This window comes from Serinus canaria, chromosome 25, assembly GCF_022539315.1.
Source record: "Serinus canaria isolate serCan28SL12 chromosome 25, serCan2020, whole genome shotgun sequence".
NCBI classification, from domain to species: domain Eukaryota; kingdom Metazoa; phylum Chordata; class Aves; order Passeriformes; family Fringillidae; genus Serinus; species Serinus canaria.
Window position 1 is genome coordinate 5942844 of NC_066338.1, and position 21805 is coordinate 5964648.

At 53.4% G+C, this 21805-nt stretch overlaps 1 protein-coding gene and 1 pseudogene across 1 annotated transcript in view; one reads left to right on the top strand and one right to left on the bottom strand.

Moving 5' to 3' along the window:
* LOC115485198 (uncharacterized) overlaps nt 1–21805 on the top strand; it is a 2106330-nt gene that overhangs the window by 1580694 nt on the left and 503831 nt on the right. Inside the window, 1 exon segment of the mRNA XM_050983901.1 lies at nt 17347–17363. Coding sequence (XP_050839858.1) covers nt 17347–17363 — 17 coding nt within the window.
* Nucleotides 1–21805, bottom strand: part of LOC103825013 (zinc finger protein 208-like) — a 742626-nt pseudogene that overhangs the window by 549628 nt on the left and 171193 nt on the right.

The window sequence follows — 21805 nt, forward strand, 5'->3', positions numbered from 1 at the left end:
ATTAATTCAACTTCTTTTTCTAGCTCATAGAAAATCTGGGTTTACAACAAACTAGAATACTTCCTACAATACAGATGCCTCCATTCTCTGCACACCTGTAACTCAGGCTGATCTACAATACTGATAAAAGTTGCAGGTTGTAGTTTCACACAAATTCAAGGTTATTTCCTGGGTTTATGCTCACATTGAACTTATCTTAAGGCTTTACTTTTGCTTGCTCCTTAAACTCTGGAAAGATGTGATTAGTTTTATGCTATTTTGATAAGTAGGCCAACCTCATTGTGCTGTTTTTCAATTGAGTTTATTCTGTGTAAAATTATTTTTGCTTTCTTCTAGTTGTCTTCCAGACATCTTTTTCTGACTTGCATATCCAATTCTTCTGCACTGGTTACATTTAATGAGTTATCATATAATTTCAGAAACAACTGTTCAGCTTTATAAAATATAAAACAACATTATTATTCAAAGTTTTATCATGTAAGCACAACATTTAAAAAGTATTTATTATATTTTAGTATGCTGAGGGACAGCCCAAATAATTTAATGAAAATTTACAATTTTTATAAAACTTAGATTTATACATAAATATTAACACACTAGAAATATAAGCTGCTGTTACAAGAGGTGAACTTGCAATTATAGTTCCTACAAACTGTTTTCACAATGATGCTGTGAAAGAAAAAAAAAGCTTTTTCATTGAATTAATTCTGGGTTCTTCGCCAGTACAAGTCTCTGCTTTTTTAAAAAAACAACTCCATAGTAATGGACACTACAAATCTCCACACCTCAATCTGACACAAACCTCTCCGTTGTGTTTGCAGCACAGAAATGGAGATATAGGTTTGTTTTCTCCTAATTAGCAACTGCACACCCTCCACACTCTAGAGATTAGAGGACAAGGTCTCTCTGCTTCATGGGAGGGATTGGACAGATAATTAATAAAAAACTGAAACAAGGGGCCCAAAAATACATCCTACTTTAGAAAAAAAAAAAAATCAAGATTTCTTAAGATTGGAAATTAATGTAGACACAGTGATTTAAGGCTTGATTATCTCCTGGTTTATTCTCTCCCTCTAGTGGTACAACCCCAGGAAGAAAGTATCCCCTGGGTGTTAAATGACAATGTTGATATTTTCCACACAATTTAGAGATGGGAATGCTTTAAGAACTGGCCCTACATGGAGAGGTTTCACAAATGCATTTTTGCAACACTCTTGGAATTTTTACTTCTTTTTTGTTTTTGCCTAAGTCAGTTCTTGGTGATGAAAAAGCAACTTTCTGTGCAGAAAACAAACATCTTCTAGAGTATACAGAATTACAAAAAAACCTGCTACAAAAGTTAAAACCACTTGGGGAATCAGCAGAACACAGAGATGGAAACAATCCCTCTCATTTTTAAAGCAGTAACAGCAAGCTTACTCATTTGTTTGCAGTTGGGTAAGGAAAGATATGGGCAATGTTATGGATACATATTATAATATTGGCTTTCACAGATATTAAAATGGATTTTATATCTGTGATGGTAAAGCAACTTTGTTGTAAAGATATAGCTTTTATTTCTGTTGTTAATTAAGCTTCATGAAATAGCTGCTTGTGTTAAATGCCTGCTGGGATGGGATAACATCCAATGCACACAGGATGAGGACACCTGTACAGATCTGCCAACTATCAGCACTCCCCGTCTGAAGGCAGAGTGGACCAAGGCCCGAAAACTGGAGGTGATAAAGAGAAGGAGCCAAAGCCACAGCCAAGAAACACCCATGCTCTGAAAAGGCAGATCCAAGGAGGGGCCATGTAGAACAGTTCCTGGAATATGTAAAGTAGTTTATGGATATGCACGAGGGTCTATGAATATGCAGCAGGCTGGTGTAAGGGAAAAGGTATTTCAGGGGATCCCCAAAGGTAACAGGGTGCTCCTGGCTGAGTGCCAAGAAGCACCTGGCCGTAATAACATTTGCTCCATGGTCCTGGTCTCCCATTGTCCTTTATTAAACTTTTTACATTTGCACAGGAGGGTGAACATGTTTTTCACATTTAGGAATGGTTTAAGTTTTTTCATTTTTCACGGGAGGGAGTTTTGAAGAGCTGCAAGTGGCTAATCTGCCTGCAACAAGGACCATTCCACAGGCTCTTGTCACCTTTCCTGACATGTCTGCTGCAGCTCATGGAGGGTGAAGCCCTGGAGGCTCCTTAGGGGCGGTTATGGACGATTGCAGGCAGCGCCTCGATGCCCTGGATCAGCGGTGCCCCCTCCTGGGAACCCCCACGTTTTCCAGTTTCTGTGAACCTGCCTGTGAAAAACACGTTCACTCTCCTGTAAATTAATGGCCCATTAACAGCAGATATCTCCTGGAGGGAGGTTTGGTTGGGGAAGAGATAAACTGCCCAATGCACAGAAGATATGGCAAACACAACACACACTTATCTTGCAATCCAGGACCTGTCCTCACTGGCTGCCCCCATTCTCCAGAGTTCATGGTGTCCAGGGAGGCTGCAGCTGCCAGTGCCGGGAACAAACGAGACGGGTCTTGGTTTCAGAGAGCTCCAGAATCCATTTCTGACCCCCAAAAGACAGGGCAAAGGTAGGGCCTGGGGTTTTTATAGGGAATCCCAGGGGTGGAGTTGGGGTTTGGGCCAGGGGAGGAGTTCTTAGCAACACAAGAAGGGTGAGATCAAATTCCTGCCTTTTAGCAACAGGGGCACTCCACACAGAATGTGTCCCCAAATCCTAAATTCCCCCTCAAATACCTGAGAAATGGTGGGACTTCAGATATATTTGATCAATTGCCTTCATTTAGCCTGTTTTTAAGGCATGAATCAGAAGAACATTAAGGCCAAACAAACAGGAGAAGCAGCCAGGTGTGTTCCCAGCATGGATCACAGGGAATGTGGGTGACCAGAGCTCTGCCCAACGTGGCTCCTCCAGTGGGGGATGGAGCTGGAGCAGCGCACGAAGCTCTTCCCGCACTCGGGTCACTCGCAGGGCTTCCCTTACCGGTGCCTGCGTTGGTGTCGGGTCAGGTTAGAGCTCTGAGAGAAGCTCTTCCCACACTGGGGAAACTCGTAGGGCCTCTCCCCAGTGTGGATGCACCAGTGGGTGATGAATTTGGAGTTCTGCTTGAATCCCTTCCCACAGTCAGGCCTCTCATCTGTGTGAACCCAATAGTGCTGGAGGAGACAGGAGCTGCTCTTAAACCTCTTCCTGCATTTATCATACTCATAGGGCCTCTCTCCTCTGTGGATCTTTTGGTGGCGGGTCGGGGTGGAATGCTCCCTGAAGCTTTTCCCAAACTCGCCACACTCGTAGAGCCTCTCCCCAGTGTGGGTCCTCTGGTGACTGATCAGCTGGGAGCTCTGGCTGAAGCTCTTCCCACATTCCCCACACTGATAAGGCCGTCCCCCAGGGTGGGTCCTCTGGTGCCTGATGAGGTCGGAGCTCCAGCTGAAGCTCTTCCCACATTCCCCACACTCGTGGGGCCTCTCCCCAGTGTGGGAGAGTTAGGGATTGCGGCCGGAAGATCTCGGGCTGTTACGCATAGACAGGAAGACCCCTCCTCACATTCAGTCTGACCTTGGCTACCTGGCCGCACCCAGGACAGGGCCAAAGGAAGTGACACAAACTACCCAAGCCATAAATACCCCTGAAACCTTTGAATAAATGCCATTTGCTATCCACCATATTGGTGTCTGCAGCATGTGGACCGAGTGACTCTGTATTTGGGTCACCGTGCCGGACCCGAGAACCAGGTCGCCTTGCAGGGAACTGCAACATTCTGGTGCCGAAAACTCCAGGAACCAGCACCCGGGCTGCGGGAATCGCTTGGACAGGGGCCGGCGGCTGCACAGCGGGTCTAGTGCGGCGGGGAGGACGCTCCCAGACCAGCGAGGGACATGGAAGCCATCGCGAAGGTCGTAACCCAAATGCATGTTCAGTGGAGTATAGAATGTAAACTCAAGGATTTATGCCTCGCTATTTCGAGGCTTATTAAATTAGAGGCGATAGATAGCCCCGTGGATATTCTCCATCCGGAGAAATGGGACCATTGTACTAAGATTTTAGCTGAAGAAACCATGTCCTGTGGCTCAGGAAAAGCTCTCAAGTCGTGGGGCAGGGTTGTGCAAGCCTTGCAAAAGGCAAGAAATGAGCAGGAAACCTGGCAAGCTGCAAAAGCGTGGTTGCTGGCCACGCCGCAGCTGGGAGTGGGCGCGGCAACACAGACCGCGGAGGACTTAGAACATACCGGCGGCGAAAAGCCGCGAACGCCGGACCCCTCCGAGCAGATCAGCTTACCATCAGAGGGGGGGGAGGACGCACGGTTGTTTTGGCAGGGACTCGCGGAGGAGGCGAGGGTGGCGGCGAAACCGCCGAGCCCCGAAGGGGAGGACAGGAATGCACCCCCTCCATATGTGTTTGAAAATGGCTGGGAGGTGTGTGTTCAGGACGGAAAGGAACCCTCACCCGGCAGAAATGGAGTCAGCCCACTTAACAACGCATGTGCAGGCGAGCGGGGGGACGGGGCGGCCCCCGTGCCGGAGCGTATGACCAATCAAAGCGCTCAGCTCACTTTCGGTCCTTATAGGGCAAGGACCTCCCCCAGCAGGAGGCGGGGGAACCCCAGAGGGAGGGAACGGTCCGACCCCTGCAAGAAGGGGCGGGGTCAGAGCCCAAGAAAAAGGCAGAGCAAACCGGAAGTCTCCGAGCAGTCGACTTCCGACTGGGACTCAGAGTCGAGCTCCGATCCGGAGGATTCGGTGCGGGGATCGGAGAGCTCCGACTCAGACTTGAGTTCTAACAGAAGAACGGCAGCGGCACGCAAGGCAATTAGCCGCAGCGCTCCCGCATGGGTAAAGGGGACATCAGAGAAAGATCGAACCCCACTTACAGACTGGCGGAAAATAAAAATTGCATGCGCGGAGTGGACCCCGTCAGCGAAACTGGTGTTTCCGGTCCGGGTGGGGGGACCCGGCGGGAACCAAAGGTTCTATTCCCCGGTAAACCCGAAAGACGTGCAGGCGATTACAAAAGCGATCGCGGATAAGGGGATTAATTCTGCAATGGTTTCAACTCTCATTGATGGCGTTTTTGGGGGGGACGACATGTTACCTTTTGATATTAAGCAGACCTGCTGAATGGTTTTTGATGATTTTATTTAAGCAGGAGTGGGAAGATAACTGTACAAAACAGCTAGCCCTGGTAACAGGGGCAGACCACCCACTGCACGGCTCCAGCATACAGAGGCTAATGGGCACAGACCCTACAATGATCACCCCCCAGGCACAGGCAGAAGGCCTGAGGGCCCCAGAGATTATGACAACAACTCGGGCTGCCCGAGAAGCCATTCGTGTTGCCTTTAAACTAGTAGCCAAGCCTTCACCTTGGACTACAATAAAACAGAGTGAGAGTGAAATCTTCACTCAGTTTGTGGACCGTCTGCAGTCAGCCTTGGATGCCTCCACATTACCCTCAGAGGCAAAAGGTCCAGTGCTGGCAGAGTGCCTACGCCAACGATGTAACTCAGCCACAAAGGACATTTTAAGATCACTGCCACAGGGATCTAACACAGCTGCCATGATCAGGCATGTTGCTAAGGAGGAACACCTTGCTCCCATCCAAGCAGCAGTTCACACTGCAATAACGAGTGTCATGGCATGCATTAAGTGTGGCCAGGGTGGGCACGTGGCGATAAACTGTCCCTGGTTAGGACACCCATCAGCAGCTGTTCCCCACGGCAGGGGAAACCTTGGGGACCGTGCTGGGCATGCGGTAGGAAAGGGCATGTAGCTAAGGAATGCAGATCCAAGCATCAGGGAAACGGCAGAGGGAGAGGGCAGCTGGGCCGTATCCAGCCTCCTCCCACTGGGAACATGCAACGGCCCAGCTACAGCAACCCTCAATGGGGCACAGGGTTCCCGTGCCCACCACTGCCAACCTCTCAGGGAATGTCCAACTTTGCTGCCCAGCCAATGGTCCAACCGAACCCACCTGCGCCTCAGGAATACCACAAACAGCCACTTGGGGAAGAGGTCCCTGGGTGGCTTTGGCCATGAAAGCATGGGAACGGGACCCATGGGTGGCCGTTGCCGCGAATGTGGGCAAGCACCCACTGATCGTGTGGGCAGTGTGTCGTCTCCACAACAGCTCGGACGACTCGGCCATCTGCCTTCCCTTTTGGGTGGACACAGGGTCAGACGTCACCATCATCCCAGGCATACATTGGCCCCGACCATGGAAGCTAGAAGCAGCCCCCATGGTGGGCGGAGTTGGAGGGCTGTCCTGAGCCCACAAGAGCGCCCAACCAGTGGCAATAACCCTCTGCACGAAAAGAGGACCGGGAAGAACCATCACCCTCACTACATATGTGATGTCGGACTGTCCACCCTTACTGGGAAGAGATGCCCTTGCCCTGCTGGATGTTAGGGTGACAAATTTATTTTAGGGGCCACTGTAGCATACCCACCATTGCCCATCAAGCTGACTTGGAAATCAGCTGACCCAGTGTGGGTCAAACAGTGGCCCCTGTCAAAGCCTCGAATAACTGCCCTCCTTGAGTTGGTTAGCCATGAATTACACAAGAATCACATAGAACCCTCCACAAGTCCATGGAACACTCCTATTTTCATGATACCTAAGCGGTCTGGTGAAGGCTTCCGTCTCCTACACGACCTGCGGGAGGTGAACAACCGAATCCAGCCTATGGGACCTGTCCAAACATCACTACCCATGAGCTCAATGATACCGAGAGGACAACCCTGTGCAGTGCTCGACATCAAAGACTGCTTCTTTTCTATCCCTCTGCATGAAGATGACAAGGAGCATTTTGCCTTTTCCATCGTCTTCCCAAACAGCCAGCGGCTTAACCTATGCTTCCAATGGAGGATGCTTCCACAGGGAATGCTCAACTCCCCTACCATCTGCCAGATCACCATGGACCGAGCGCTAGCACCTGTCCGGCAGAGCAATCCGACGGTAACCATCGTGCAGTACATGGATGACATCCTGATCGCAGCACCAACCACGAGACAAGTGGACCAGCTGGTGTCAACCGTCTCCGAGACCCTGAGGACGAATGGCTTTGAGGTGGCGAGTGCAAAAATAAAAAAGGGACCATGTGTGACCTTCCTGGGAGTGGGAATCACAACTTCCTACGTAACCCCTCCCCAGGTGAAAATCCGCCAGGACATCAAGACGCTGCATGACATGCAACAGCTGGTAGGGTCCTTGCAGTGGCTCCGCAACATCGTCCTGATTCCTCCCAAAGTCATGGACCCTCTAAACGACCTCTTGAAAGGGAAGAACCCATGGGAGCAGAAAACCCTGACACCAGAAGCGGTAAGCTCGCTCGACTTCATCGAACGTCAGATGTCAGAGAACATGCTCACTAGATGGGATTCAAGTGCTCCAGTCGATCTGTATGTCCACTTTACAAAAAAGGGGGGAGTGGGAGCTTTAGCCCAAGGACCCCCTGACAAGGCCCAACCGATACTATGGGTGGTCTTGGGGAAACCGTCACGAGCCTTTTCCCCGGGAGTCGAATGCCTCAGCAACCTCATCATGAAAGGCAGGAAACTCGCCCTAAGACATCTAGGCATCGAGCCGTCCAAGATAAGCTTGCCTCTCCTCAAACAGCTCCCTGCACAGTCAACAACAATATTGGAGTACCTAGCCATAGCCCTCACAGGCTTTGGAGGAGAAATTTGCCACGCAGAGAAACCCCCTTGGACTCGGCTGCTCACGGTCATCGATATCGACCTCCCACCCAAGGTGGTCGATCGACCACAGGCAGGGCCAACCATCTTCACGGACGCATCATCGCAGACCTCCCCCGCGGTGGCAGTGTGGCAGTCAGGAGAACAGTGGCAATGTGTCAAGGCAACCGACCCTACGCTTTCAGTACAACAGCTTGAAGCAGCAGCTGTGGTGCTAGCGTGTGGACTGTTCCCATAGGAACACCTTAACATTGTGACTGACTCCATATTTGTGGCAAAACTCTGCCTAGCCATGTCCGGACCAGGTGTGTCAGTGTCCCCAGTGGCAACGATGCTGGAAGAAGCACTCTATTCACGGAAAGGCACCATATCAGTCATCCACATCAACAACCATGACCCGATCAAAGGGTTCTACCAGATAGGCAACGACAAGGCCGACGCTGCAGCAAAGGGCGTATGGACGCTGAAAGAAGCTAGTCACCTGCACGAAACTCTTCACATCGGAGTGAAAGCACTTGCAAAAAAGTGCGGAATTTCTACTGCAGACGCAAAGCACGTCGTCGCAACGTGTCCTCACTGCCAGAAGTCGCCACTATGGTCGAGAGGTGTCAACCCCAGAGGTCTCAAAGCCTGAGAAGTGTGGAAAACATACTTTACCCAATGCCAGCTGTTGAAACCTCGAGCGTGGCTTGCAGTTACTGTAGATACGTACAGCGGCATGATTGTGGCCACACAGCATCTCAAGACAGACTCCAAAGCGACCATCCAACACTGGCTGACAGCCATGGCATGGCTTGGAGTTCCAAAGCAAATCAAAACAGACAACGGCCCAAGCTTCATATCACAGGCAGTCCAGACATTCGCCTCGAAATGGAACATCGCCTTGGTGCAGGGCATCCCATACAACAGCACCGGACAAGCCATTGTCAAAAGAGCAAACCAGACTCTGAAAACTAAGCTGGAAGTGCTAGCAAAGGCAGAAGGCTTCTCCAATACCATTCCCTCGGGTGACCAAGTGCGCATCCTTGCAACTGCGCTGCTAGCATTAAATCAATACCCTAGGGGGGATGAAACAAACAGTCCAGCTCAGAAACACTGGACACCTCAAGCATTAGAGGAGGGCCCGCGGGTGGTGATCAAAAACGAACTGGGGCAGTGGGAACAGGGTTGGAGATTGGTGCTCACGGCGCGGGGATATGCAGCTGTCAAAAAGGATGGGCACATTAAATGGTGTCCGCTAAAGTCAATCAAGCCCGATCTTAACCATGAGCAGAACGAGACTGACGAGAGTTGTGAGTTTTTGTTTACAGGACATGCTCGTGGGGCGTCCTCGTGACGCGTACATCCCCGTTCCAGAGGATGGACCACCAAGCCGTCCAGCAGTGCCCAAGAGAGCCACGCGGGTGAGACTCAGACATCAACGGTGTTTCTGTGTGATTTTGCTGTTGGGGCTTGTCGCCAGAGGGCAAGCCAGCCCAGACCACTACCCTCATTAGCCATTCAGGTGGGTCATGCGACACCTTAGCAGTGGCAAGGTGCTCAAAGGAGTCACCACACCAAACACCCCATCCTTCAATCTCCGCTTTACTGACTTGTTTCCGGGACGACCAAAGGTAGACCCCTCTTCCCCACACGTCACACAAACGTACCTAACCTACTGGTGTCCAGCCTCAAACCCAGGAAAAAGCTACTGCAATCACCCAGGGTGGGGATACTGTGGGCATTGGGGCTGCGAAACCATTGTTACAGATGCCAGACCGTCAGGGCCTGGGTGGGATCCACAAGAGCCCGACAGGTTCTTGCAGTTCACCTGGGCACCCACTGGCTGCAAAACACCCTTCTTTTTCCACGGAAATTTCCATTGAAACAGTCATAAAATCCCCAAATTTCGGAAATGCACTAACTACAACATAACAGTTTTACAGCCAAATCACCCCAGTTGGACCACAGGCAGAACATGGACAGTAGCCGTTCAAGGGTCAAAAGAGTGGGTGAACGTGCAAATTATCAGACTCCCAGCCTCTATGTCCCAATCAGTCGGACCCAATCCGGTCCTAGTAGCGAGCAAACCCAGGGAAGAGATCGCAGTTAACAGTAGTTCTAGCCCCGAAACGCAAAGGTCAGAACTAGTCTCCCCATCCAGTCTCCTAGCCGAACCGAACCTTTCCAATTCATTCATAAACGTGTTAAATGCTACCTTCATATCGTTAAACCAGTCCAACCCAAACTTCACAGAATCATGCTGGTTATGCTATGATGCACAACCCCATTTTACGAAGGCGTTGCCTTCGACCTCCCATTCATCTTCTCAAAGTCAAACAATCCACGCCAATGCAGATGGGACACCCCCCGGAGAGGCATTACCCTGAGTCAGGTTACGGGCCAAGGCAAATGCTTCGGTAATGCAACCTTGGCGAGGCAGACGGGCAGTGTCTGCAAAGAATTTGGCAAACTTAAGGGAGGGAAGTTCCAGTGGGTGATCCCAGCTGCATCGGGAATGTGGGTCTGTCACCGATCCGGAGTAAGCCCATGTGTACTCCTTGAAAAATTCGATCACTCTAACGACTTTTGTGTCCAAGTTCTAATTGTTCCTAGGGTCCTGTACCACTCAGACGAAGAAGTGTACTACCTCTTCGAAGAAACCAGCCATCTCCACAAAAGAGAAATATTGACAGGTTTAACTATAGCCATGCTGCTCGGTCTAGGAGCAGCTGGAACGGCCACAGGCGTCTCAGCCCTAGCGACCCAACACCAAGGACTGTCCCAACTGCAAATGACCATCGATGAGGACCTGCAAAGGATTGAGAAGTCCATCTCTTCGCTGGAAAAATCCCTTTCCTCACTCTCACAGGTTGTCCTCCAAAATAGGAGAGGACTGGACCTCTTGTTCATGCAGCAGGAGGGCCTGTGTGCTGCCTTGAAAGAGGAATGCTGCTTTTATGCAGACCACACCGGAGTCGTCAAAGACTCCATGGCCGAACTGAGAAACCGGCTGAACTAGAGGAAAATGGACAGAGAAGCTCAACAGGGCTGGTTCGAGTCGTGGTTCAACCAGTCTCCATGGCTCACCATCCTGATCTCTACCCTAATAGGCCCAATCACTATAATCTTACTAACCCTAATCTTCGGGCCTTGCATATTAAACAAACTGGTGCTATTCGTTAAAAAGCGTTTAGAAACAGCTAACATTTTGTTTCTCGAGCGCCGACAATTACTTTAAAGCATGCTAAAGTTACTAACACACTTACGATTTTACACTAATCCTACTAACCCATGAAATTTTGTAACCTTTACATTTTATAACTTTATGAGATTTTTACTTATCATGGTGGGGGGGGAAATGTGGGAGAGTTAGGGATTGCGGCCGGAAGATCTCGGGCTGTTACGGGTAGACAGGAAGACCCCTCCTCACCTTCAGTCTGACCTTGGCTACCTGGCCGCACCCAGGACAGGGCCAAAGGAAGTGACACAAACTACCCAAGCCATAAATACCCCTGAAACCTTTGAATAAACGCCATTTGCTATCCACCATATTGGTGTCTGCAGCATGTGGACCGAATGACTCTGTATTTGGGTCACCGTGCAGGACCCGAGAACCAGGTTGCCTTGCAGGGAACTGCAACACCCCAGTGTGGATGCGTTGGTGCAACACAAGATGGGAGTTGTGCCTGAAGCCCTCTGGTGCAGGATCAGGTTGGAGCTCCGGCTGAAGCTCTTCCCACATTCCTCACACTCGTGGGGCCTCTCCCCAGTGTGGATGCGTTGATGCACGACAAGATGGTCATTTCGCCTGAAGCCCTGCCCGCAGTCGGGGCAGCAGAAGGGCCTCTCATCTGTGTGCGTGTGCTGGTGCACGAGGAGATTGGAGCTGGTCTGAAACCTCTTCCTGCACTGATCACACTCGTAGGGCCGTTCCCTAGTGTGGGCCCTCTGGTGACTGATCAGGTTGGAGTTCCACCTGAAGCTCTTCCCACACTCCCCACACATATGGGGCTTCTCCCCACCACAGACCTGCTCATGCAGCACCAGCTCTGAGCTCTGGCTCAATCTCCGGCCGCCTTCCCAGCCCAGGCTGGCTCTTTCCCCCTCAGATCCCTGTGATCTGCGTTTGTAGCCCCTCCTTGTGCGGGATCTCTGGGGCTTTTCCTCCCCGTTGGCTTCCTGCGCCGTGGAGCTGCTCAAAACGGCCTCTTCCACCAGGTTCTGCCCCGGGGATTTGTCCTCCCTGCTCTCCATGCCTGCTGTGGGGGAGGAAGGACAAGGACAGGATGGGATTTGCCTCTGTGCCACAGGCAAGGGGAAGGAGATTCCCACAGGGCTGTCCTGCAGCCGGGGCCGTGCTGGGCTGGGAGATGGAGCAGCACAGAGCGGAAAGGGCACTGACTTTCTCCTCAGCTGCTTCAGTGTCCCGGGGCATCTTCCTCTTCCTCACAGCCTTCCAGGGGTGGGCAATGGGAAATCCTGGTGTGGGGAAAACAAGGGATGAGATGTTTGTAGGAGCGTTGGGGGTAGGACGTTCAGGAGGGACAGAGACCAGAGATCTCTGCAGCCAGGTCGGTGAACTTGAGGTTCATTGCAAAGGGCCTGGGCATAGGGGCCCTGCTGGGAGCTCCCAGCCACAGCTCAAAACAGGCCCGAGAGAAGGGAGTGGGAGAGAGGATGAGAGAGGAAGAGGGCAAGAGCAGAAGAGAGTAAGGTTCCCGTCACAGTACAATGAATCTTCTCCTGTTCTGAATATTCTATTTCTCACTCACCAATCCAGTGCAAGATACAAATCCTATAGCATTTACATACAGCCTATACCGTGTTACATTTTAAACCCTAAAAACTCCTCTTTGGACCCCTTCTGCTGAGCTAGCAGGGTCTGCTCTGGCCCCTGGATCTGTCTGCAAGCAGAGAGAATTCTTTCATCACAAGGGGATTTCCTTCCATTGTTTTCCAGTTGTTCAGTAACTAAGGAATCTCAAATCTTGCTTTCATTTCAATCTTGCTTCTACTTTCTATATTCTCAAAATCTATTGCCAGACAATCAGATTTATAAGGCTTTCCTGTTTCATCTTCACCAACACAATTTGAAGGTCCCACTGCCCGAGTCCATCTCTGCAAGTCCCCGGCCATCTGGGCTCCAGAAAAACAAACACCAAGATTCAGCCCTGAAAAAGCCTCCCAGGAGTTCCCCGTCCTTGGTCCCCTGTGGTGTTTGGGGTTCCCCCCTGTCCCAGCTGCTGGGGTCACGCTTGGGTTGGGGGTCCCCCTGCTCCTCGGTGCCCACCCTGCCCAGGCTGCTGGCAGTCCCAGCAATCCCAAAAGCTCCCCCCTCTTTGTTCTCCCCATTTCGGGATGCCGGGGCTGTTTGGGCTCCCGGGCTCCCTTCTCCCCTCATTCTCTGCTCTGGGCTGAAGGGGCTCCAAGGAGTCCCCCCTGCCCCTCTCCAGGCTCTTGAGGCTCCCGCCAAGGGGGGCGCTCCCCCCTCTCTGGGCTCCCCACTTTGGGCTCCTGGGGGACACAGGGCTCTGCTCCTCCAGGCTGCCTCTGCCGCCAGCCGCCACCGCCACCGCCCGATGTCCCCCCGAGGGGCCTTTTCCGGTCAGCCTTGCACTTCTCCATTCTCTAAACATCCCCCGAAAAACCCCACCCAGGCACCCCCCGGGATATCTGGGCCGAGCTCCCCCTCCCCGCTCACCTGCGCCATGGGGGGGGCGATGATCCCACAGGTGGGCGCTGCGAATTCAGGCAGGGCTCGAGCGAGCGCGTGGCTCCGGCTACTCTGCCCCGATCCCCTTTGTCCCTCCTCTTCCTCCTGCTCCTCCTCCTCTGTCTTATCCCCACCTCCTTCTCCACCTTCCATCCCTCCCTTCCATCCCTTCTCCTCCTCCTCTTCCCGAACCCCACCTCCTTCTCCTCCTTCTATCGCTGCTCTCTCTCCGCCTTCATCCCTCCTCCATCCCCCAGCAGCCCCGACACCCTCGGTGCCCCGTTCTCGCAGCCCTCGCAGCCCGCGGCTGGAGCGGGGATGGAGCCGGGACAGGTCGGGATGGGCAGCGCGGGGCTCTCGGCTGCTCCCAGCCGCTGCGGGCGGGGGGAACCCGGCCCGGGCCAAAGGAGAGGGAAACTGGGCAAACTGGGGGCTGCACATCCAAACTGGGCCTTGAAGAATTTTTCCTGCAGCAAGTTATTTTCCTGTCATGGTCCATCTGTAATTTTATTACTTATTAAAAGACCACTATAAACACAGTACAGCACCTGGCAATGACTCTGCCATATATTTGTAAACCTCAAAGGCTTCCAGGTCTTAACAACAGGAAAAACCCTTTGTCACCCTTTGGGGATATGAACATCTTAGGGTTTGGACACATGCCAGGATACCCACTGTAAGAGCTGGATGGACTGGAAAACCAACTTAGGTAACAGTATTTTCTGGTGAGAGGTAAATCCTGCTGCTGCCCCAGGAATTTCTTCTCATTTGAGAAGCATCAACAAAGTGTTGAAACACACAGACCTTGGGGGAGGCATCAGGGAGCAGCTTTCCCCTGGAAACAACCCCCTGCCAGGCTCAACTGCAGAGAAATTCTCCAATAATATCCAACCATCAGCTTCTTTTTGAGTGGCATGAGGAACAGCCATCAGCCCACTCCAGCACTGGAAATATTTCAATGCCCCGAAGAAGCAGTGCCTGCAGGGGAGAGACTCTTTGGCTCTGGGCTCTCTGTGGCACTTGCTGCTGCAAGGACATTCCCCTCTGGAGCCCACCCACAGCAGCCCCACACTGCCCACAGGGGCTGGGCTGCAGGGGCACAGGCTGTGGGTGCTCCCCTCCAGCCAGCCCTGCTGGAAGTGGGCATGGGCAAGGCCAAGAGCCAGCCAAGTGCTGCTGCTGGAGGTGCTGGGAGCAGCCAGGGAGGCAGCACCAAAGGGACAGATCTGAAGGTCTCTTCTGGCCTGGATGAATGCAGGATTCAGGAATTGCCCCACGCCAGGTGCAGACTAGCTATCATCAAAAGCACACATCAGGTCCTGAAAGGACTGCTTGAGAAACAAAAAACGGGGGAGGATGGGCTGAGCCCACAGCACAGAGTGCTGAAAGCAGTCTGTGTTATGAATCCTCTCTGGTTAGTGGGCAATCACAGTGAACCACCAGCATTAACACATGACTCAGGTTTGCAGCAGGATTCTGAATTGGTACAGCATCGTCCAGAAGTTTGTTTTAAAAATCCTAGGACAGGGTTATGGGAAGGACCTGCAGATTTACTGATGTGGGGAAGGGGTTATGTTTGTGTCATTACAGACAAAGGACCCTGATGCATACCAGCAAAGTGGGTTCATCCCTGGCTTGAAAAGGACACTGATCCCTAATACCACCAATGAACCTACAACCAGTGACACCTGAAAACATCCACTGCCCTCAGAACTGTAAATGCTTTGGTTGTCCTTGGGTGAGATTAGAATGTGTGGAGCAGACACATGGTGTGAGTTTGGGGGAGAGGCTTGGCAAGGTGTGGGGTGTGCAGACGTGGGCACAGCCAAGAATTCAATACCTGGTGCTGTTATCCCAAGTGACAGGAAGAACAGGTAATTCCCCTGAAGCTGCTCAAGAAAATAAAGAAACTTGAAAAGCAGAACAGAAGAATCCTGACTGCTTCTTTGACTGCCGGGCTGGGAAAAAGAGACTTTCTTACACATCTCAGGGTCATCTCGACCACAGAGACTCCCAAGAGGCTGTGAAACACCTGCAGGGTGACCAACCACAGACACTGAGAAATAGAGGCAGAGAATGAGGGAAGGAGACAAAGGCACCAATCAAGAAGTGTGATCTTAGTAGTTTGTAGAATCTGGAAAAGTGTGTGTGATGTAAACAATAAACAGCTTCTGCTTGGTCACAGTGGTCAGTTGTTCAGGAGTCCTGGTTTACCCACAACAGGGGGTGACTGGAACCACACTGGGAGAGGCTGGAACCATCCTAGGGGTGAATGGTAACACCTGGGACCATGCGGGGATCACAGTGGGGTCATACTGGGAGTGATTGGGATCATACTGGGATTGTACTGAATGTAACTGAGAGTGACTGGGACCATACTGGGGGCCAATGGCATTATACTGGGTGTGACTGGGAGCCACAGGCCCATGCTGGGAGTGACCTGGGCAGCCCTGTGAGGTACTGGGGCAACTGGCCCAGCTGGGGCTCAGGGTTGTTCTCCCCCAGGGCTGCCCTGGGTCCTACTGCCACCTCCGACCCCACAGAGCCAAGGGACAGGGACAGGGGACAGCAGAGGGACAGGGCACAGCCAGGGAACACGGCCTGGCTGAGGGACACTGAGCTCCAGCACTTTGGGCTGTTGCCCTCGGGCTCCCAGCACAGGCCCAGAGGCAGAATCCCCTCCAGGAACTGCTGTTTGCTGTAAGCTTTGCTCTGGAACATTCCCCAGGGGCCTCTGCAGCGGCTGCAGCCCGGCCAGGTGCCCGGGGCCACCAAAGCCACCCCAGCAGTGCCCTCCTGCCCCGGGCAGGGCACAGAACAGCCAAGGAAAGGCTCGTGCTGGGCTCAGGGCAGGGACAGGACACTCCCCTGGTGCTGCCACGGACACAGCAGAGCAGGCCTGGGCAAAGGATTGGCATCCATGTCCCAGGGAATCCCAGCAGGGATTACATTTCATTGCACTGCTGGCATTGCATTGGTCATCAGTTCAAATCATTTCCCCATGGAATGCTCATGGCAATGGCTTGGGGGGAGACCCATCCATGGAATTCTCACCTGACTGGAATGAGAGTGAGATCCAGCCATGGAAATTCCATGGGAATTTCTGCATTCCCAAGTCTCCTATTCCTGAATCCCACACTCCCACAGGAACTCCCCTCCTCCTCCCACACCCACCTTTGTGCTCCAGAGCCTCCCGATGTATATGTCTCCCAGGGGGTCCCGTCCATGTCCCCCAATCAAGGACTGGGGGACCCCCGGGCTGGGCTCCCGCCACTCCAGGCACTGCAGGGAGTGCAGAACTGGGGGGACACCAAGATTTGGGAGAGCCGGGGGGCAGAAAGTGAGAGTTTTGGGATCCATGGCGGTCAACAGGCCAAGGAAAGGGGGGACATGAACGGCTGGCAGAGCTGGGAAGGAGGCTCAGAGCAAAAGAAAGGGGGTGCAGGCACTGGGAGAGCTGGGATGGGGTGTCCAGGGAATCCTGTGCCCAGGAAAGGGGGTGCCAGGATTCCTCAGTGAGAAAAAGGAGGGGCTGGGAAATGCAGGAATGGGGGCCCAGGGGTCCCAGGTCAGGGAAAAGGGTGGGGCAGGGGGCTGGGAGAGGCGGGGGCTGGGGAAAGGCTGAGTTGGTGCTGGATGAGGGGGTGCAGAGGGGTCTCAGTGCCGGGCAAAGGGGTAAAAGGGCATCTCGGGTCTCAGGAATGGGGGTGCAGGGGGACTTAGGGTCACAGAAACTGGGGTGCAGGGACTGGGAGAGGCAGAAGGGAGTTCCAGGGGGGCCTTGAGCCCAGGAAAGGGGAGTCCAGGGTTTCCCAAAAAAGGAGGGTAACAGGCTGGGGACACCCGGGGTGGTCGGGAAGGGCAAGTTCAGGGGGTCTCTGGTTCTGCAGAAAGGTGGGGCTGGGGGCTGGGAAAGGCAGGAATGGAGGTCCAAGGCTTCCCAGGGTCAGGCACACAGGAAGTCTGGAGGCTGGGAGCCGGCAAAAGGGGAGCAGGGGGTCCTGGTGTCCAGGAATGGGGCATTCAGGGGGGTTCCTATGGTGGCAGGAATGGCAGTTCAGGGTCCCGGTGCCGGGGGTCCCACTCCCTCCCTCACGCCCCAGGAGCACCCCCAGCCCCAGCGCTGGAGCCATCCCGCTGCTCCCACTCCCTCCCAGTATGATCCCAGTGTAACTCAGTCGCCCAGGAGCTGCTCCCAGTATGATCCTGTTATGAGTAAAAAAGTTACCTGTTTTTTTTTAAGAGAAGGAGCTGCAGAGTTTTGGGTTGAGCTGGGAACTGATCCCGGCCGAGAGTTCTTTGTTAGTTAAATTTTGTAATCACCTGTTGAGTATCCTTAAGTATCGCCGTTTAACTCTCTATTGTGGAGAATTTTTGTTTTTCAGTACCACCCTAGCCTGCTGCCAGGAGGATGACAACCCTCCCCCCGGACGGTGGGGAGAGGGGGATATTTGCATCTCAGGAGACATGCAAACTTATCTCCAAACCCAGACTGCACTGGGACAAAACCTTCACCAAATCCTGGAAAATACCCCAAAAGAGACGAGCCAAAGCAGAATAGAGAGGTCAGGGTGGTGTTTGGACAGCAGGGCCGAGGTCTGAAGCCGGCAGAGACACTGAGAACCTCGGTCACTTCTCGCCCCAATTAAACGATGCGAGGCTGACCCAGGATCCCCTGGACTGACCACCCTCACTGAAACCCTGGATATACCCGCACTGCCCTCATGAGGACAGGACTCCCGGCTTTGCTCCTTTGGGGACAGAGCTGAAAATCCTCCTCTTCTGAGTCACTGCTGGGAATGGCCACCTGTGGACCTGCCAAAGCCCCCATTTTGAGCTGATCACTACTAATGCAGGCATTAAATAGGTGGAATATCTCCTGCCCCTGTTTATTTCACTGTGCATCTTCACCTCAGCCCCCAAGGGCTGAGCCTACCCCAGCCCCAATAAAGAGCTCCAGGAGGGGCCCACGGCTGCCACCCTGGGCGTGAACACCAGCCCGTGCCATGTGCTCAGTCCTGGGGATGGTTGTTGTTATTATTAGCTTTGGAGCCCAAAAGGGCCCTTGCACGAGGGTTTTGGAGCCCATGTTCTCAGAAGGGTCCTTGCAGAGGGCTTTATTGCCCAGCGGGAAGGCTGAGGGGAGTGGGGTGAGCTGAGGGAAAGGACTGAGGGGAGCATACAGGGCTGAGGGAACGGGAAGGAATTAGGGAAAGGACTGAGGAAGCGGGGAGGGCTGAGGGGAGCAGGAGACTGAGGGAGCGGGGAGGGCTGAGGGGAGCAGGAGATTGAGGGGAGCAGGAGATTGAGGGGAGGGCTGAGGGGAGCAGGAGACTGAGGGAGCGGGGAGGGCTGAGGGGAGCAGGAGATTGAGGGAGCGGGGAGGGCTGAGGGGAGCAGGAGACTGAGGGAGCGGGGAGGGCTGAGGGGAGCGCGGCCAGGCCCAGCCGGGCTGCTCTGAGGGAGCCCCGCCCGTGCTGCCAACTCTCGCGAGAGCTGCGGGAAAGGGCGGGAATCTCGTGAAGGGGGAGTGGCCCTCTATTGGGCGTTGCCACACTGCCACGCCCACTCAAGGGCGGGGCAGGAAATAAGCGCAGGAACCCCAAAAGTGGGAGTGGGACCCCAAAAAAATGAGCCCAGGCAGACCAGAAGTGGGGCTTAGACCCCAGGGACCCCCAAAAGTGGGGCTGGCTTAGGGTTAACCCCGACCTCAAACCCAGCCCCAACTGCAGCCCCTTCCTAAACCCACAGCCCTAAACCAAACCCCACCTTTAGGCCTCACCGTACATTCAGCCCCCAATTTTTATTATTTATTATTATTAGCCATTAAACAAAATCCATAATATATTTCACATTTTTATATAAGGAATATTAATTATTAGAAATAATATATATAATGTATATATAGTTAATATAAATTATAAATATGATAAAATAATAAATGATATAATAAATTACATTAAATAATCAGTCCATGCCTGGTTTGGGCTGTCAGATTTTACTGAATTTTATTTATTTCAGAGCCTGGGGGCACTTGAGGGGTCTCCATCCGTGTCACACTGGGGGGACTGAGAGGGACTGGGGGGCCCTGTGCTTCTAAACCCACAGAACAATAAAATAATTAAATAATTAATCACTTGGAAAGCCCCTGGGTGTGACAGGGATGGAATCTCTAGCTGTCCCATGCTCCCAAGCCCAGGGGATTGGGATTTGTTTGCATTTTTCTCTCAAGTGCTACTTGAGAGAGCAAAATAAGTAGCTAAAGTATCAGCCAAACTAACAATCAGCCAAATTATAAATCAAATTATTAGCCAAATTACAAGCTGTTAGAATTCATTTCTGCCCATTTTCCTTTGCCTGGTGCCCCCAGATGCTCCAGGTCCATCCCCTCTTCCTCTGGGGGTCTGAGGGGGCCCGGGGGGCTCCCCTCCCTAAATTCACTTTTCATTTCTGTCCCCTCTCCTAATTAGGGGGGGTCCGATGGTCCCCCAGTTCAGGGGTGGGGACACCCAGCAGCCCCCAGGTGTGACAAGGATGGGCACAGCCCCGGGGTGGGGGCTGGGGCTTTGTGATTTGTTCGTGTTTTCACCTCAAGTGACTCCTTGGGGGAGTCAATATCACCCAAAGCTTCCCACAATTTGTAACATTTGATTTTTGTAAAACTGGATTTTTTTTCCCCATCTGTTGTAAAATTTGATTTTTGTAAATTCTGATTTCCATTGCCCAGAGCCTGGGGGATGCTCAGGAGCTCTCTCTGGGCCCAGGGCTGCCTGGAGGGGCTCTGGGGATGCTCCCCTGTCCCTCTCACCCCGCAGGATGCTCGGGGCGGTCTCCACCCTTCTCACCCTTGAAGGACACCGGGGGGATCTCCGTCCTCCCGCCATTCATGGGCTGTGGGGGTCTCTGGCCGTCTGTTTTGGGGTCTCCATTTCTGCATTTAGGGGCACCGGGGGTCTCAGCCCTCCTCACCTCACTCAGGTGGGACAGGCTTGTCTCTGGCTCTGGTCTCAGTCCTCTCCCGTTGAGGAGAGCCCAGTGGCCTTGGTCCTCCCCCATGATGGAGGGGCCGGTGGTCCCGGTTCTCCTTCATTAAGGAGGGCCCGGCGGTCCCGGTTCTCCTCCGTTAAGGAAGGGCCGTTTGGTCTCGGTTGTCCCCCGTTAAGGAGGGTCCGGTTCGGGGTTCGGCTCCACCCCGGTCCCGTGCGGGAATGAACGGAGCGAGGGGGTCAGATCATCTCCATCCTCCCCCATTACCGGGAGGGGCCGGCTCGTCTCAGTTCCTGTTTAATTTAAGGAGGGGGGGAAGGGAAGGGGGGGGGTCTCCGCAGCCCCGCTGCTCCCCGGTTCCCGGAAACCGAGACTGTCTGCGCCCACTGTGGAGATAAGAGGGAGTCAGGTTATCTCCGGCCGCTTCCCGTTACCGGGAGGGGGCCGGATCCTCTCTGTTCGTGCTTACCGTGATGTGATGTGGGCGGGGGCGGGGGGTGGTCTCTGGAGCGGAGTGTCCGGTGGGGTCCCCGCACCCTTATCGCTCCTCCGCTGTTGGTGGTGGGGGGGTCAGATCATTTCCGTCCTCCTTCCCTTACCGGGATGGAGTCGGATCCTCTCCGCTCGTGCTTACTGTAATGTGTGCAGAGGTGGTCTCTGGAGCGGAGTGCCCGGTGGGGTCTCCGCACCCTTGCTGCTCCTCCGCTGTGGGGGGCCGGGACCGTCTTCACCTGGGGGAGGGTGTCAAATAATCGCCGTCCTCCTTCCCTTACCGGGAGGGGGCGGATCGGCTCCGTTCGTGCTTACCGTAATGTGCGCGGGGGCGGTCTGTGGACCAGTGTTCATCGCTGTGGTCCCCCGATGTCCAACGCCGCGATCCTCCGGTGTCCGGCCGCCCCGGTCCGGGGGGCTCTGGCCGTTCCAGTGTCCACCGCTGGGATCCTCCAGGCTCCGGCCACTGCAGTGTCCACCGCTGGGATCCTCCGCTGTCCAGCTGCCCAGCTCCGGGGTTATCGCCGCCGATCCTGGTGCCGAACTCAGCCCCTTGCTCCCGCCACCCGGTTTATATACCCAGCCTGAGCCACGCCCCCGCACAGGGAAGCCAATGGGAATTGAGGATACAGCGTGGGGGCGGAGCAACCAACGGTCCACGCTGTGAGCAAACAGAGGGGAGGCGTGACCAAAACGCAGCCGAGCGATCTGATTGGTCAGGAGGTGGAGGGTTCAAAAGTGGCATGGCCCAGGGGGCAGGTGTGAGGGCGGGGTGGGGGCGGGGCCACGCTAAAATCGGGATTTTGGGAGCATTTCCTGCTTGTTAATAAAAGATATTGGTATTTTTTCACTTTCAGATCTTCATTTCTTCCCAATGGAAATTGGAATTATTGGAAACTGGAATTTGTTTATTGGAAATTGGGA